Source organism: Canis aureus, chromosome X (assembly GCF_053574225.1).
Source record: "Canis aureus isolate CA01 chromosome X, VMU_Caureus_v.1.0, whole genome shotgun sequence".
Lineage (NCBI taxonomy): Eukaryota > Metazoa > Chordata > Mammalia > Carnivora > Canidae > Canis > Canis aureus.
Window position 1 is genome coordinate 94,742,190 of NC_135649.1, and position 16,760 is coordinate 94,758,949.

Sequence of the window (16,760 nt, forward strand, 5' to 3'; positions counted from 1 at the left end):
AGACGGTCCGGGGCGAAGGGCTCGCTCTGGGCTAGGCGCTGGTCGGACGCTGTGCAGGAGACAAGTCGTCGGAGCGCCCCGCGCACGGCGATCAGAGCAGAGGGACCCGTTTCGCGCACGGGCACGGGGCGGGGCGCGCGCTAGCCTCTCGCGCCGGGAGCGGGGACCCGAGCTTGGCGCCGCCCGGGTGCGGACCCGCCGCCCCTCCCCGCTCGGCACCGCCTCCCGCAGCCCGGGGCGGGGCCGGGGCGGAGCTAGCTGAGCCGCGCCGGGGCGGAGCGGGCGCCGGCAGAGCGCGGCTCGGGGCTGGCGGCGAAGGTCCGCGGCGGGCTCGGCGTGGCTGCGGCTGCCCAAGCCCCCCCAGCCCGGCCGGGAGCTCCCGCAGACCCACCTTCGCGGCGCGCGCTTCCCTCCAGAGGAGGTCGGGCTCCCGGCTCTGCGGACCCGCCTGGCGACCTCGCCTCCGGCGGCGGGGCGCGCGGCTGCGGCGCCCGGGGCATGGCTTCGGCGGGCAGCGGCATGGAGGAGGTGCGCGTGTCGGTGCTGACGCCGCTGAAGCTGGTGGGGCTGGTGTGCATCTTCCTGGCGCTGTGCCTGGACCTGGGGGCCGTGCTGAGCCCGGCCTGGGTCACGGCCGACCACCAGTACTACCTGTCCCTGTGGGAGTCCTGCCGGAAACCCGCCAGCTTGGACATCTGGCACTGCGAGTCCACGCTCAGCAGCGGTGAGGGCCCGGCGCGCCGCGACCCCTGCCTCCCGGAGCCCGGGACCGCCCCGCGGCCCGGACGGCCACCGCCTCTCGCCCCCACCCACCCACCCACCCACCCCTGCCGCGTCCCCGACCCGCCCGCCCGGGGCCGCCCCGCTCCGCTCCGCTCCGCTCCGTCCTGGCCCTCCGCGGGCCCCTGGGCTACGTGGGGCCGCCTCCCTGACCCGCGCCCCTCCCCACCCGGCCCCCCCCCCGCTCCCCCCCCCCCCCCCCGCTCCTGGCCGCCGACGCCAGTGCCACGGGCGCCCCACGCCCCCACGCCCTCTCCGCCCTCCCGTGGCCGTTCCGTGGGCTCCGGAGTAACGCGTATGCTGTTTGCGGTAATTGATCCCCTTTAAGGCGAGAACCGTGCGGTGGTGTTCAAAATGCAACGCCTTCCACACTCTCGTTAAAAAGGACAAGCAAAACCGCCCCAACTGCACCAGGACGCCCCGCGTTCTCTGCTCCGTCTTCCCCCTCCTCTCTCAAGGAGCAATTTGCCTGACTTTACCTCGTAGTGCCCACGTTTCTGGCAGCTCTACTCCACTTTGTCTCGGTTTTCCCTGGGGAGTTTCGGTTTGGCTTTTATTTCCTTAAATTTTTGAGGGGTATGGAGAATTGGAAGAGACAGGCGTAATTTCCTTTCCTTTTTTGGTGACACGTCGTTGGTTGTGAGTTGCCCTTTCTCTCCTCTCCCGAGATCTCCTCTCTCCTCCGTCAGCTACTTACTCGCAGACGCCGGGAAAGTTGTGGCTTATTCAGCTCGCACTGGAAGCTGCAGATGGACGGGGTGGAGGGTGGAGAAGAAGGTAGTCACTGGGGCTGCCGAGCCCCGGCTGGGGCTTACTCTCTCCTTGACCCCCAGTTGCCTTGCCCTGCGCCCCACTTAACGCCGTTAGCAGAAATCGGCCAACTTCCGATTTCTTGCAGTAGAAACCCCTTTCCTTGCTAATCTTGATTCTTCGGCTGCTGGTGTCAGTGCAGAGAAAGGGGAATAAAGGAAGACGACCTGCCCGTGATTTTACACTTACCCACGCGTTACCCCCTAAGAAACTGATTAAATTCCTTCGTGACAGTTTGTCTTCTCTGGGACTATTTATGAAGCTTTACTGGAGACGTTTCAAGTTCCAAGAAAGTTGAAATAGCACAAATGCCACACAAATCTGATTTACTTTTGTGTTTGGTTTCTTGTTTCAAGAAAGATTAGTTCACTTGGTTAAGTTTCTTCCATAAATTTGATTTTCTGTTTACAAAAGGCTTTTTCTTTGATTTTACTTCAAAATTCCCATTGACGGGGGCTTTGCCTTTGTTGCTTAATTCACTGTGGCGAGGACTGGTTGGCAGCAGGAGGTCAACATTTAGGTCTTTCAATTCTTTCAGGGTTGGTTGTTTACAACTAAAGATAAAATAAATTGGTAAAATGCCTTTCTTCAGTAACCAGGGGATCCAAATAAACTTTGGAGAAAATATCTTTTCTTTCCCCTCTCCAATAGAAATGGAAATTTATGTAGGAATGCCAGCTTCAGCATGTCTCCTTAGCAACGGGAATCTTTTGCCCCTTTCTCCTGTCTCCTGAAATAATAGCCCCCTGATTGCATAAAGACTTTTCAGATTGGTTAGAGAAACCAGCCTCTACCCCTCTTTTCTTTTCAGACCGTATCCTTTTCTCTTGGCCAGGAATGTGGGGAATGGGGAGAAGCCAGCCCCAGTTTGTTGAGCAGTATGCAGTGTTTGCTAATCTTTCATTAATTGCCTGCATACCCATTTATCTCAGTCCCCCCCCCCCTCCAGGCAAGGAAATAGAGAGACTCAAGCTTAATGCAAATGTAGTGATAAGAGGTCTCTATGAGGTAGAAATTGGAGGCAGGTACGGGTTTCTGATTGTCTCCCCCCCCCCCCCCCACCGCAGCCCGTTGTTTTACCCTTCTGCTGGAACTCATACCACAGCATTTATTTCTATTTGGGTTCCTGAAAATCAGCTTCAGTTTTCTTTTGCTTAAAATAGTTTTCATCCCAGAAAAAAAAAAAAAAGTGTAGTTGGTGAGCAAATGATGTGGGAGGCATAGAGATGGTTTTGTTTGAGGCTAACTGGAACAAGTTCTTGACTTTCTTTATGTAGTAGTGGTTCATTTTTCCTCTCCAAGGCGGTGGGTGGGGGGGGGGTGCAGGAGGAAAGGAAACAAAATATGGAAAATTGCTCTATCTCCCCCACTCCACAAAATGTGCTTTCTTAAAACGTTCTGTGAACTTGAAGCTTCTATCCACAAATGTTTTGAAACGAAGAGGGAAGCTTAAACTGAAACGAGCAATGCTTTTCTTGCCTGTTCCAGAGGGCAGGCAGCTTTTCTCAGTCTGTTTGCTGTGTGGAGGAGCAGAAAGCAGGGAGGGAAATGTCTTCTCTGAAGATTTTAAGAGATCCACTTGCTTGTCTCTTGAAATGAATTACCTTGGGAGGAACCACCAAGGACAGTTTTACTGAAGGCCCTGCACCAGGATCTTCGGGGCTTAATTAAAAACCTTTGTCTTAATTAGAATTAAAACTGCTATGAAGAGGCAAGCTTGTGATTTACAGAAGGGAAATTCAGGAATGTTTCTACTGACGGCAGTATGTCCTACTTAGGCCCAGTTCCTACGGAAACTTTCCCCATAGCCATTATTTTTAAAGCTGCATTTTAATTTTGGTATCAAATACGCGTCGTTTGCGGCATATAGCCCGTTCTGTGGTTTTAAGCAAAAGCAGAACCATGCCTTTTGTGTCCTGGTGTATTGAAGGTTGCGTCAGCACTTCTAGTACGAACCAGTAATCCGGGTGTCAGTCAACTGTAATGCTTTTCTCTGGTGTCCCAATTCAGTGTAGGGGGACAGTCCAGGCATTCATCTAAAGCTCTAAGTTTTCCAAAAGGACAAATGGGCAAAACAGCTAATAGACTGCCATTCACGGTGGAAACAAAAAATAATAATAAGGTGTGCTTCTTAGGAAGTTTTGAATAGGTAGTACTCATGGCTGCCGGCCACAGAATTTCTAAGGATAGTTTTCCCCACTACTGATTTTGGCAGCCTTTTAATAAATCTCTAATCATATTTTTAAATGGTAGTAATGTTTTTGGCTTTTGCTTACTCACACTTACTTTTCATAACTTTTGTTTAGAATATAGTTGTTAGGATTTCATAGCCATTACAAAAGAATTCTTAGTGCAAATAGGATTGCTCAAGCAGATACAGAATGCTGATGCCCTAAACTTGACGTCAAATATGTTGTGTAACCTCTAGGGTGGTTTGATGTTTCTTCTTTACAGTTTATCAATATGTAGCTATTTCATGTAAGGCAGATTCCTTTTTTTGATGTCTATGTGATTTATTGACTAAGCGAAAAGCAAGGACATGCAGATGGCCAAATGAACACGTTTAACTAAGAGTCATTTTAGGATATAAAAAGTGCATTTATCCATCTTGCCATCCACAAAATCTATCCATCTTTTCCATCCATGAAATACTTGATCAAATAATGGCTTTTTCAAGGAATTTTGTTAACATCATTCGTGCACTGTCCTAAAAATAGCTTCATTTGTAACATGAGTCACTGGCAGTTTTGAAATGGCAGTGCGCACCGTATGCTAATAACAGGTGAATATTATTATTTTCAGTCGACAAGACGTTCTCTTAAGAGTGCTTTATATGTAGCTTATTTTCCTAGAACTAGCCAAAAATTCCACTTTAAAAGGCATTATAAGAAAACCCACATTAGGTCTTAGTTTAGGATAAACCAAACTACCTAGACAACTGCAAATCTTAGAAAATCTGAGGTTTAGTGCTTCTGAATTGAGATGTATATCCTCTGTGCATATTTTGAATCCATACCTTCATTGAGAAACAGAATTTCTCTGGGAAACCTCACAATGTGATTTACACCGGGAAGGTTCAGCTTGTTGCTTGAAATGAGTTGGTATTGTTGTGTGTTTACAAATAGCTCTGCAAGCCTGGAGGTCATGACAGACCCTCTTTTGGCTTCCTGAAAAAGAACAGAAGTAGAACAAATGCAGTTTTATTTAACCTACACAGCATAGGTGGGTGGAAAAAGTACACAAAGCGTAGCACTCGGCACCAAAACTTTCTCAATAAACCAGAGAAAGCCAAGTATGACTTATTTCACAATCTTCACGATCATTTTCTTTTAGCATCTCCTAAGATTTCCAAGCTCCCAAGATTGACTTTTACAAAGGACGTTTTAATTTGTGGGCAGATATAATTCCTCTTTTGCTCACATTTATAGAATGATTGTAATCTCCAGGGAACCATTTAGATCAGTCTTTGTCAGCAAAGGGATTTGATGGGTGTGTGAGAAGCCTGGCCTTTCATACAACATTTCACAATAAAACCAAGACAAACAAAAGTGTATCTCAAGCAATAGATTTTGCCTGCTGTCAGGAATATATTTTAGGAATTTCTTTCAAGTTTCTGTTAATGATAAGACCATTTAGTGAAACCAAAGATAAATCTAGTAAAACTAGATATTTAGTGAAAAGGATTGTAGATGCTTCAAAATAAGTTCCTGGAAAACATTACCTAAATACCACAGTAATTTTTTATATGGACGATGCTAAATTGTAATGTAATCCTGTAGGAGGGCAGAGTAGTGTGGCGGAGAATACACGAGGCTTTAGATTCAACCTGCCCTGAACTTGGCCACTTACCAATCATGTGACCTCATACAGTTTAATGGCTTCAGATGATTTGGCATTAAGATTAAATATATAAAAGTATCTGCTCCTTAGGGTTGTGCTCCTTCCTTATTATATATTCAGAAAAACAAGCCCAAAGTGAGGTGGTTTTTTTTTTTTTGATAGTTGAGGACTCCCCCCACCCTCCTTAAAAGGTAAACTCTTTGCATTGAGTAATGAGATATGCTGTTGGTTTCAAATTTAAACTTTGCCATGCATCACCAAGCATTTAACAATGCCCTTGGTAGATCATGATCACAAAACTATTACCAAAAGCTACCTTTTTTGTCAGCACTATTACAGGGCAGACATCTCAGTTATTCCCAATGTCACAGTAAACTTGCAAGGTAGCTAACGTTATCCCTATATGTTATTGAAGAGACCAGGCATTTTTGTGAGTTTACCAAGTTTTCAGTCAGCGGTAGAGACAGATTTTAATCAAGAGAGTACCAGTTACTAATACTGGGAAACAGACCACCTCAAAAGTTATTGTTATAAAACAACAGTCATGTTATACTCATGACTTCTGTGGGTCAAGAATTCAGATAGGGCATAATGAGGATGGTATATCTGATGCTCCAGGATGTTTGGGGACACAGCTGAGGGTGGGACATAATGGAATGGTTGAGGACTGGAACATCTGGAACTGCAGGATCTTCCAAGTAGTTTCACTGGGTTTGGCACCTTGGTGGAAATGGCTGGGAGACCAGACTCCGCTGGCCTTACTAGCACGGTGGCCCCAGGATAGTCAAACTTACTACAGGATAAGTGGTTTTCCCCAGAATTAGGGTCCTTAGAGAATCAAGCTCTGTCTTAACTAGCCTGGGAAGTCACAGAGGAGCCATAAGGCAGCCCAGATTCCAGGGGAGGAAAGTTGGAAGCCACCTCTTAATGGAACAGCAGCAAGGTCCCATTATGGAAAGAACATGCAGGATAGGAGATGCTGTTGGGCTACTTTTGAGGCATATAGTCTGATGCTGGAGTCTAACTGCCAATCTGCATTCTTACTTTATTGCCTCTGAAGAACAAAGACAACTGACATAGCTTCTTTCTTAAGAACTTTGAATAATAAAAAAAAAAAGGTGAGGGATGCCTGGGTGGCTCAGTGGTTGGCTCAGGGTGTGACTCCCGGTCAGGACTCCCTGTGAAGAGCCTGCTTCTTCCTCTGCCTGTGTCTCTGCTGCTTTCTCTGTGTGTCTCATGAATAAATACATAAAATCTTTTAAAAAAATAAAAACTTTGAGTCAATTATCAAAGTAAAATTTGGCTAGGGCAAAACTGCCCTCAATACATGGCTTTAACGATTGGTCACTTGTATGGGGTTACCTTGGATTTGGAATCAAATGAACTCAAAAAACTAACCTCTCTACAAAGAGAGACCTTTTACCTCTCTCTTAGCTAGGTGACCTTAAGCCATTTTGGTTTAGAGTCTCAAATGACCAAGGCTCAAACTGATTAAGAATCTGGAGTATAATCTACTTCATGTTGCTGATAAAATTTTATTGTCTTTTTTTTTAAAGAAAGTTTTGTAGGAGTCTGATGCAATAGATGCTTTGTACACGAACCCTAAAATGTTAAAATTTCAGACAGGAGCCAAGTTTTGTAGCACAGAAAGGTGTTGGAGTTGCAGAATTGTTTCTTGTTTGCTTGTTTTTCCCTTGTTTTAATAACATAATTCTTTTTTTAAAGATTTTATTTATTTATTCGTGAGAGATAGAGAGGCAGAGACACAGGCAGAGGGAGAAGCAGGCTCCATGCAGGGAGCCTGATGTGGGACTTGATCCCGGGACTGCGGGATCATGCACGCCCTGAGTCGAAGACAGGCACTCAACTGCTGAGCCACCCAGGGGTCCCTAATAACATAATTCTTTTCCTGACATTTGCTCGTGTGTGTTGAATTGCAGAATAATAGCACATTTGAAGTAGAAAAGATTTTAAAAGTATTCGTGCCCCATCCAATTTCTTACATGGATAGCAAAGAATGAGGAAGATGCAATGGTAGTTACTCAGTAGGGATTGAACTTCGCTGTAGTATTTTTGCAGGGTGCATTTTCAGACTTTCCTGTCATATTGCAGGTAACTAACTATCTTTTGGTGTTTGAAAGTTTGTTGAATACTCTCAGGTATGGAACTTTGGATGCAGAGATAAAGTGCCACACATGAAATAGATGTCTAGTTTTTATAATCATCCAAGATTTGGTTTCACATAGAATTTAAGATCTTCAGATAGACTCCTCTGTCGGTAAGTCCGTGAAATTTTAGATGTTTCTTGTCATCAAATTTACATTGTTGGCATGACTAGTCCTTAAAAATCAACAAAATTTCTTCAAGTTTTGCCGTGAAAGGACGCTTTAAAACATCTGTTTAATTTTAGGTTGAATCATAATTGCAAAAGTATGTGGAAGGCAGCCATGTGAGTTTCTTAAATTGATTAAATGAATATAAATTTCACTAGATCGAGTAATTACTGCATCCTGGCTTTATTTTTAAAAAGATACATTTATTTATCAAAAGAGACTGATTTTTCCCTAAACAGAATTTCATCCTTTTATGTCAAAGACACTGACAGTTAAATCTTACCAGTCTTTTCAGAGTATTAGATCATCTCCCTTAAAAATTAGACAAGAACATCTTTCCTTGCCCTTTTTTATTTATGTGTTTATGTGGGATTTTGAGACACTAGTAGACCATCAATCTTCTATTCTACTGTAGTCTTCTTGCCTTTGCCACCAAAGACTCCCATTAAAAAACAAAACAAAACAAAACAAAAAAATCTACAAAAAAACAAGACAAAAATACCTAGATCATTTCTGTCTCTATCAGCTTATATTGACTGTTGGGAGATTTTTAAAAAAATCTTTTAAAGATTTTATCTATGAGCGTGTGAGAGAGAGAGAGAGAGAGATCATGAGCAGGCGGGAGATGGGCAGAGGGATAAGCAGACACCCGGCTGAGCAGGGAGCCCAATTGGGGACTTGATCCCAGGACCCTGGGATCATGACCTGAGCTGAAGGCAGATGCTTAACCAACTGAGCCACCCAGGCACCTTGTTGGGAGATTCTAAATGATAGCTTAATGAGCCATGTTTCCACATAATGTTACGTATTGATTCTCTTTTCAAAATATATGTTTATTAGCAAAAAGGTGTTAAAACGTAGAATTTGGGGCACATGAGTGCAATATCCTCAATGTGTAAAAGGACATACCCACAAAAGAACTCAAATTTCCATCAAAGGGGGTTTTATTGCTCTCATGTTTTAAGGTCCCTCAACCAAAAGTTCATCAAAATATTGCCCTAGTGCTTTCTGAATGCAACCCGGTGTCTATTTCTAGCACCACTAGGTGACTTAGAGAAATTATCTTTCCCTTTTCCTGTCTTCTTACATGTACCCAAGGAGTTAACTTCATTAAAAACGTTTTCATTACCTTCATAGCAAGGAGTAGGCCTTGTCTTGGGACAGTTAGTTTGTGTGCCAGCACTGTGCTAGGTGGTGACAGCAAGGTGATGAATGAAACACCTGCTTTTAAACAACGAAATAATATAAATGTACAAAGTAATGTAAAGGAGGAAATAGAAGGTTAAATTCTGCAGGGGATGAAAGATATCTAAAGAAGTTTGCTAACGGGACTGCTATCTTACCGGTTTTATCCCTCCCATATTTACTAAGAGGGTATCTTAATACGAATCGTGGGTGACTGGCTGGCTGGATTCCATCTACTCTTTGATTATTATTAGCAACTGTAAACCTGTCACAGAAGATTTTTAGTTGCTTAGAGGAAGGTCACCCACTCCTAGTCCTGGTGTGGGTTTTCTTCTTCCTGCTTTTCCAGATAATCAAGTTTTCTAAATTGTAACCTTAGGTTTTTTCTTAAGAGTAGGGAAAAGATGATGTTCAGTGTAACAAACTCATTACAACTTTATGGAAATACTATGATTAGAAATTCTTACTGAGATATGCCTGTACCCGTTATATAATATTAGTTACCATCAAATGCTAATGAAATCTTGCTAACATAGTACAGGGTAAGAAACGGCAGTCATTAGCGGTGATGGTATATCTTTTTTGTGTGTGTGCTCTACGTTCTGCAACATGCTTTAATAGCAGGGCTCATTGCTAAGCACTGTATATAATGGTCTGATTTGGTGGGAAAGATACCAGATGCTATGGTATTTAGATGATAAATTGCATTTTCACCAAATTTTCTGAGATAGAATTCTATGAAGCAGCTAAAATGACCCTTGATTTGTTAAAGAGATGTGTATCCTAACACCAACACAAAAGAACTCAAAAGTCTTAAATGAAATTGTCACGGATTGAAAAATCAGCAACCTGGCCAGTACTTTTGGACAACCAGAATTTTGGCAAAATTGACCTGCACTTTGGTCATTAGAGTTGTCACATCTAATTTGCATGGTTACCTAGGGTCATGTATCTGCTTAAAATCACATTGGCACTAAACTCTTAACACATTTTTTTATCTATAAATTGGCCTGAAGAGTAGGACTCTAAGTTGTATCATTGCAACTTGACTAACATGGATATCTAAGGTAAGTGCTTCTCTAATATTCCATTTCACTTTGTGCAACACAGCGTACAGTGTCTATATTGTCATTTTGTAAAATACATAATTTTTTGCCTTAACTCTTTGCCCATGAAGAGTGTTAGATTTGATATTAGTTGCTTGAAAAGACATGATCCTTTTAATTATTGAAATAAGAATCGGAATTCTTCTCTTGCCTGACTTTGTTTGTGTCTGTATCTCATGGAATAGTGGAAATTAATGCAACACTGACGGATTTAGGTCGGAATGCAACTTAGCCAAGAAAACAAAGTTTAAACTCCCTCAGTAAAGGTTTAGGTTTTCAACTTCGTTTGACATATGCAGACTAAAAAAGTGAAGTGAATCATTTGATACCTCTGGGAATATTTTGGCTATAGTTACCATCCCTTTACAAAAAATAACACTATTTTTTTTTTTTGCAGTTTTTAAAAAAAATAACGCTATTTTGATTCATTCTTCATACATGAGGATACGGACTTACTGTCCAAACTCGGAAGTATATAGCATCTATCTCAAATATCTAAATTACAATTGATGAAAATAATTAAATGTCATAATTTCTAGTAAGATGAGATAGGAAAAAGACATGGTCTTTTGTGAAGAGATGGCTGTGTTGGAGAATTTGGGTTTGAAATGTTTTTCTGTAACTGGAGCTCGTTTTCCCCTCGACAAATATAAACTACCCCAGTATTTCCCATTCCTGATAATAAAAGGAAATTGGCGATAGTGAGTTCGCTTTCTGAGTTCTCACCAATATAATTAAAACAAATTTAAGTGTTTTGGTATACATATGCCCTACAAGTGAATAAATGTATTTAGAAGAACTGAAAGTTTGCTGGGGATGAGTGAAAAGATCCAGCTTACGTGGGTGAGTTAGGGAGGATTTATGGATGACCTGTGAGGTAATGTCAAGATGATAGGAAATCTCTTCAAGGTGGAACAGTAAACGATTTTGATTACAGTTATAGATATCATTTTGGTTAATATAACTGTATTTTAGGGAACTCAAAGATGAAAATAAAAGTGGCAAATTTGAATGTGATTATAAAAGTTATTTAAAAATCAATATTTCAGTTTGTGATGAGAATTCTAGAACAGTGATACTCCTGTATTAAAACATTGAAATATGTTTAGGAAAATCCTACCTACCCAAACTGTGATAGTTGAATTTATAAGGTTAAAAATCTGTTTCTTTGTTGCTTTTTAATTTTATCTAATTTCTTAGAAGTGGCAATTGTGTGCTCAGGGATTTATATACAGTAGAACTAATTTCAGAGTATAAACAATACCTACTGGGGTAAATAAATTAGCCAGTGTTTGACAAGTTAAAGATTTTGAAATAAGATGGGTGGAGGAAAGCTTTGGGCACTGGTGTGGTGCATTTCACCTTGGTTCAAAAGTGCGGAAAGTGTATTGTCATTAAGATTTTTGCCTTTCCTGGAAATTGGAAGGAAATTTTGACCACGAATTCCCTAAAGGAATGTGAATTCTCCAATTTGGCAATTATAATGTGGCTCATAGAATTTTCATAATGCAGTGGCAATTTCAGACCAGTCTCATGTATTAGACTGTAAAGTAAGTCAGCACAATTCTGCAGAATACTAAAGCATTTATAGACATTGGAAACTCTGGCGCCAGCTAATAAAGATACCTTGAAAGAGGGCTTGAATTTAGTTCCTGAGTTGCATATTAATGCTGGACTTGATGTTCTGGCATAAGGACTGCCCAATTTTGATTCTGTAACTGCAGGGGGAAGTATAACATTATATATATATTCATTCCTGTTATTTTTTTCCCCTTTTTTTTTTTTTTTTTTGAGAAAGCACTAGCAGAGAAGCACACACTTAAACCTTGAGCCTTGGCTTCCACAGGTGCACGTTCAGTGCCAACTGTGTGTCATTGTGTCAGTTTTGCCCCAAAACAGTTGTCCCCCCCATACTATCTGTGAGGGATGCATTCCAACACCCCCAGAACTGTGGGTAATACTGAACCCTACACACACACACACACACACAGACACACACACACACACACTATGTTTTTTCTTATTCACACATACCTGTGATAAAGTTTCATTTTTAAATTAGGCATAGTAAGAGAGCAACAACAATAACTAAGATTATAAAATTGAAGAGTTATAACAATATACTATAATAAAAGCTAGGTAAATGTGATCTCTCTCTCAGAAAATTGTATTGTGCTGTACTCCTCCTTCTTGGGATGATGTGAGATAAAAGGCTTGTACGATGAGACGAAGTGAGGTGCATGATACAGGCATTGGGATGTGGCCTTTGGCTACTACTATTGACCTTCTTGATGATCCATCAGGAGGAGTATCCTCTACTTCCAGACTGAACTGCGTTGGGCCGTGGGTCAGCGAAAGCATGGAAAGGGAAACTGCAGATGAGGTGAGGACTGCTAGACTCCTCAGCAGAACTTGACAGATACTATGGCAGCCTCATTTCAGGTTTGAGTTCCAGATCTGAAACATTCTTCTCAGCCCATTTGAGCCCTTACTGGTTCATGGACCAACGATGTACATTTTTTCATCAAACCTGATTATCACTTGTTTTCTGAGCTCTTGGAAACCAAACTCAGATTTCAGATCAACTGGCCTGACATTGAACAATGACCAGTTTTAATTGTGCAGAGCACTGCAATTTGTAAAATAGCACTGTGGCCCTTGATGTTCTGCAGAGCTGGTTTATGTTCACTGCTCCACTACGGTGTCAGTTTATCATTTATAGAAATGTGTAAAACTAATGCAGAGTAATAAATCTCTAAGGGCTCTTAACACTTCATCTGACTAAATACTGTGAGGGCTATAAAATTGTGGGACTAAGATTGATGTAGAAATTAACCAATTATGGGAACTTAAAATAGATGATTTTTTAAAGAAATGGGCCTGAAAATTGAGAATTTTATGACATTTTAATTTGTTTTGCAAACAGTGAATGTGGGATAGCGAGTATTTGTGATATGCGAACCTTCTGATGGAAAAGCCAGACAAGTTGTTTGGTCATTTATTATAATATTACTGTAAAATTGTTCAAGTTCTACAGTATATAACAAAACATTGTCTACGTATATTTTGTTAAATCTACATTTGGTAGGTAAGTAAGTATGTGTGTATACGTGAAGCCCAGCATAAATTATTTTAATGGCCATCACTAGATATCTATAAAACTGTTTTTCACGTTCTGAAATTTCTCCATATTCTAGTCTTGTTCTAGTCTTGTTCAGCAAGAAACAGGAAATGGTATCAGGCCAATCTACATAGTCACTGACTTTAGCTCACCTCTAAGGCAGGCGGGCCCCAATATTCAGACAGGAATAGATTCTGCTTGTCAACTGAAAGAGGCACCATGCCACAAGACTGTTCTCAGCTTCAGAGTACCTAGTGCTGAACCGTGAAGAGTGCCCTGCGTCTCACTGACGATGGTAGCCTTATCGAACCACTTTTCTCGCTTCCTGATTGATGATCAACCGATCAGCATGTTAAAGCTTTGGTCCTGGGCAACCTGCCTGAGTGAATCATTCCAAATAGACGTAATGACAACAATCTCAAAACTTGGCACTGTCTACCGGAGATATGGGCTCCGAACTTCAGTCCAAGCCCTGAACTTCTGGCCGGGACAATGGCAGACATGGCCCAGTTCTAGGCTCCTGTAAAATGAAATGGCTTCTGTGTATGAACAGGCATTATCTATGGTTCAGGACCAAAGGGAAGGGTAGCAATAGGACGGTGTGATACTGGTCACATGCCTTTTTGACTTTATGTCTAGGAGGACTTTCTCATTAGCCACAACCCTCAGTACTAAAAATAAATACAGGACCTTAAGAAGAAAATAAGGAGGCACCCAGGTGGCACAGTTGGTTGAGTGACTGACTCTTCTTGCTTTTGGTTCAAGTCGTGATCTCAGGGTCATGAGGTGGAGCCCCAAGGTGGGCTCTGTGCCCAGCGTGGAGTCCACTTGAGAGTGTCTTTTCCTCTGCCCTGCCTCCTCTCAAATAAATATTTAAAAAAGCGGGGGTGGGAGGGTGGGGATCAGAATCAGTTGTATCCACTTACTTTTTAGAACCACTTACTGTGCCATAAGACATTCCCTTCCTAATTAGCTTCTAGTCCCTTTTAGTAAGTATTATTCTGGTGGCTCTTACTGCACTTTATTGGTCTTCCATATGAAAGAGAGTATTTTAAGGAAGTTCAACATTTTGTGAGATTTGGGTTTTTTATGTCCTTTTTTTTTAAAAAAAAAAAAGATTTTATTTATTCATGAGAGACGCAGAGAGAGAGGCGGAGACATAGACAGAGGGAGAAGCAGGTTCCTCGCTCCCTGGACTCAGGATCACGCCCTGAGCCAAAGGCAGACGCTCAACCACTGAGCCACCCAGGCATCCCGTTTTTTTTGTACTTTTTGATTGCCAAATTGGATAAGCATCACTTTGTACTCCTATATAACTCATTTATCAACTTGACTTTATTATGAAATAATTATTTCCTGAGACACCTTTACCTAGAAAAAAGTTCAACATTTCTAAGTGGTACATAAAGTACAGACCATGGGTCAGTAAATTTTAGCTGGAGGGTTAAAACCAGTCCACCACCTGTTTTTGTAGATAAAGTTTGGGACATAGCCATGCTCATTCATTTACATGTTGTCTATGGCTGTTTTCACACCACACAGCAGAGGTTGAGTAGTTGCAGCACCCATGACCATGACCCATAAAACTGAAAATACCCTTTGGCCCTTTATAGGGAAATTTTGCCCAGTTTGTCTGCCTTAGTTTGTTTTTACAAAATGCAAACAAACACATGTATTTTAGCTATTCTTTGAGGATATTTAAATAGAGAAAAGCAATCAAAAATCCTTTTTTTTTTGGATTAAAAGTGGAAATAGTCAAAGTATGTGGCATTTTATGCATTTATATTGGGCTGTGTGAAAGAGCTTATTAGAAAATAAAGCTATCTTTTAAGTTATTTTTTTAAATAAGTCAATATTTACTTGTGTCTAGACTTAAAATTGATTCTTTAAAAATTCTTATTGAAATAATTTGGAGAGAGTTGCTAAAAGTAGTAATCATTTTATAAAAATAATGGTCCAACTAAAAAGTATTCAGCATAGACTCTCTTAAAGAATTTGATGAATTTGACGGATGAATGGATGGTATTTTTTTTTTTACCTCAAACGCTTTGATACAATGAAAATTTTACTTATTCAGAAATTTCAAACTTAAACGTTTTCAGAAGGATTTCTGTTATGTTAAAGTGAAAAATAATTGTGCTTTGTATAAACTTTTTCAAAGAAATTTAGAGACTTCCAAATGTAAGGATTATTCTTTTGGTTTTTTTTTTTTTTTAATTCAAAGCTACATGCTGTTATGGAATAAAAAAAATCCATACTATGGCTATCCTTTTAAACTCTAGTTGAAAGCCAGATATACTTTTGTTTGAAGTTATATGTCTTTGTTACAAGTAGATGGCATAAAAAATACTCTCCATTTCTTTGCAATTCACCTTTATATTTTAAAAAGTGTGGATTTTTTCTGTTTTCCCCTTGTTTGTTTCCTGAATGCAGTGTGAGTTCTGCTTCAGTGCCAGTTATGAATCCAGAATTTATTAGAAAGCAAGAATGTGGAAGAGGACACTTGAGGCAGAGACATAATATAAATAAAAGAAGAAAATCCTAGGGTTTTGTAGGTTCTTCCATTCATCCCTTATCCTACAGTGGTAAAGAGTGCACTATGGAATCTTTCTGGAGGGATAATTTCAGAGTGCAGCATCAAAATACCATGAGTTCTTGACTTTGGATAGACTACATTGCAATTTAACTATGGATTAAGGTCTGTTTTCATTTTCTACACATACATTAAAGTGAAGGCCAGAAGAGGCAGCCTGGGACTTCCAAAGGACCCCCACAGAAGAGAGAGTTCTGCACAGCATCATTTTTTTTTTTTTTTTGTGATGCTTCCTAACCTGGATAGTGCTTTCATAAATTCACTTTGCTGCTGCTTAGAGAACATTCTACTCTTCTTATGGAATGGGAAATGGGCCAAGTTTCTGTCACCCTATTTCTACATTTTTATAAGAAATGACATGCCCTTCAGTGAGGTTTATGTTTAAGTACATGGGAGACTCAAAATATCCACATACAGAGACCTGTACATAGCATGTGGTCAGTATATGCTTGCTGTTTCCATGTATGAATGAAGAAAGGGGCCCAGTGGCTATTTAGAGTACATTCTGGCTCCCTGGGAATACTTACTTTCACAAACCATCTCTGTAGTAAATACCACAGCGAGATTAGAATGAAATGAAAGGAGGGAAAGACAAACAGCAGCAGATCTCCTGATGCCACTTTGCTGGGGGAATTGTTCTAGAGAAGGGGAGGAAGAGAGAGGAAGAGACAGGCAAATAAAAACTTGGTTTTTCTTTTCTTTCTTTTTGTTTTGGTATGGAGAAAGAAGGCTTTACAAGAAAGGATGGGGGGGGGGTGAAAGAATGTGTTACTGCCACACAACAACATGGGTGGATATCAGAGACCTAAAAGCCAGACACAAAATCAATATCACAGACTTAAAAGCTGGACACAAAAGAGTTCATGCCGTTTACATAAAGTTTAAGAACATGCAAAAATGAATCCATGGTGATAGCTGACCATTACTAGCCTGGGTGGGAGGATGATTATTGGCTGGGGAGGGGCATGAGGGAACTCTGGTGGAGAGAATGT

General features: G+C 41.2%; 1 protein-coding gene across 1 annotated transcript in view; it reads left to right on the forward strand.

Annotated features, from left to right (window-relative positions):
• The first annotated feature begins 362 nt into the window (after positions 1–362).
• Positions 363–16,760, forward strand: part of TMEM47 (transmembrane protein 47) — a 30,407-nt gene continuing 14,009 nt past the window's right edge. Inside the window, exon 1 of the mRNA XM_077889363.1 lies at positions 363–724. Within this exon, the coding sequence (XP_077745489.1) occupies positions 499–724 (226 nt within the window). The 5' untranslated portion in view covers positions 363–498. The remainder of the gene's footprint in view (positions 725–16,760) is intronic.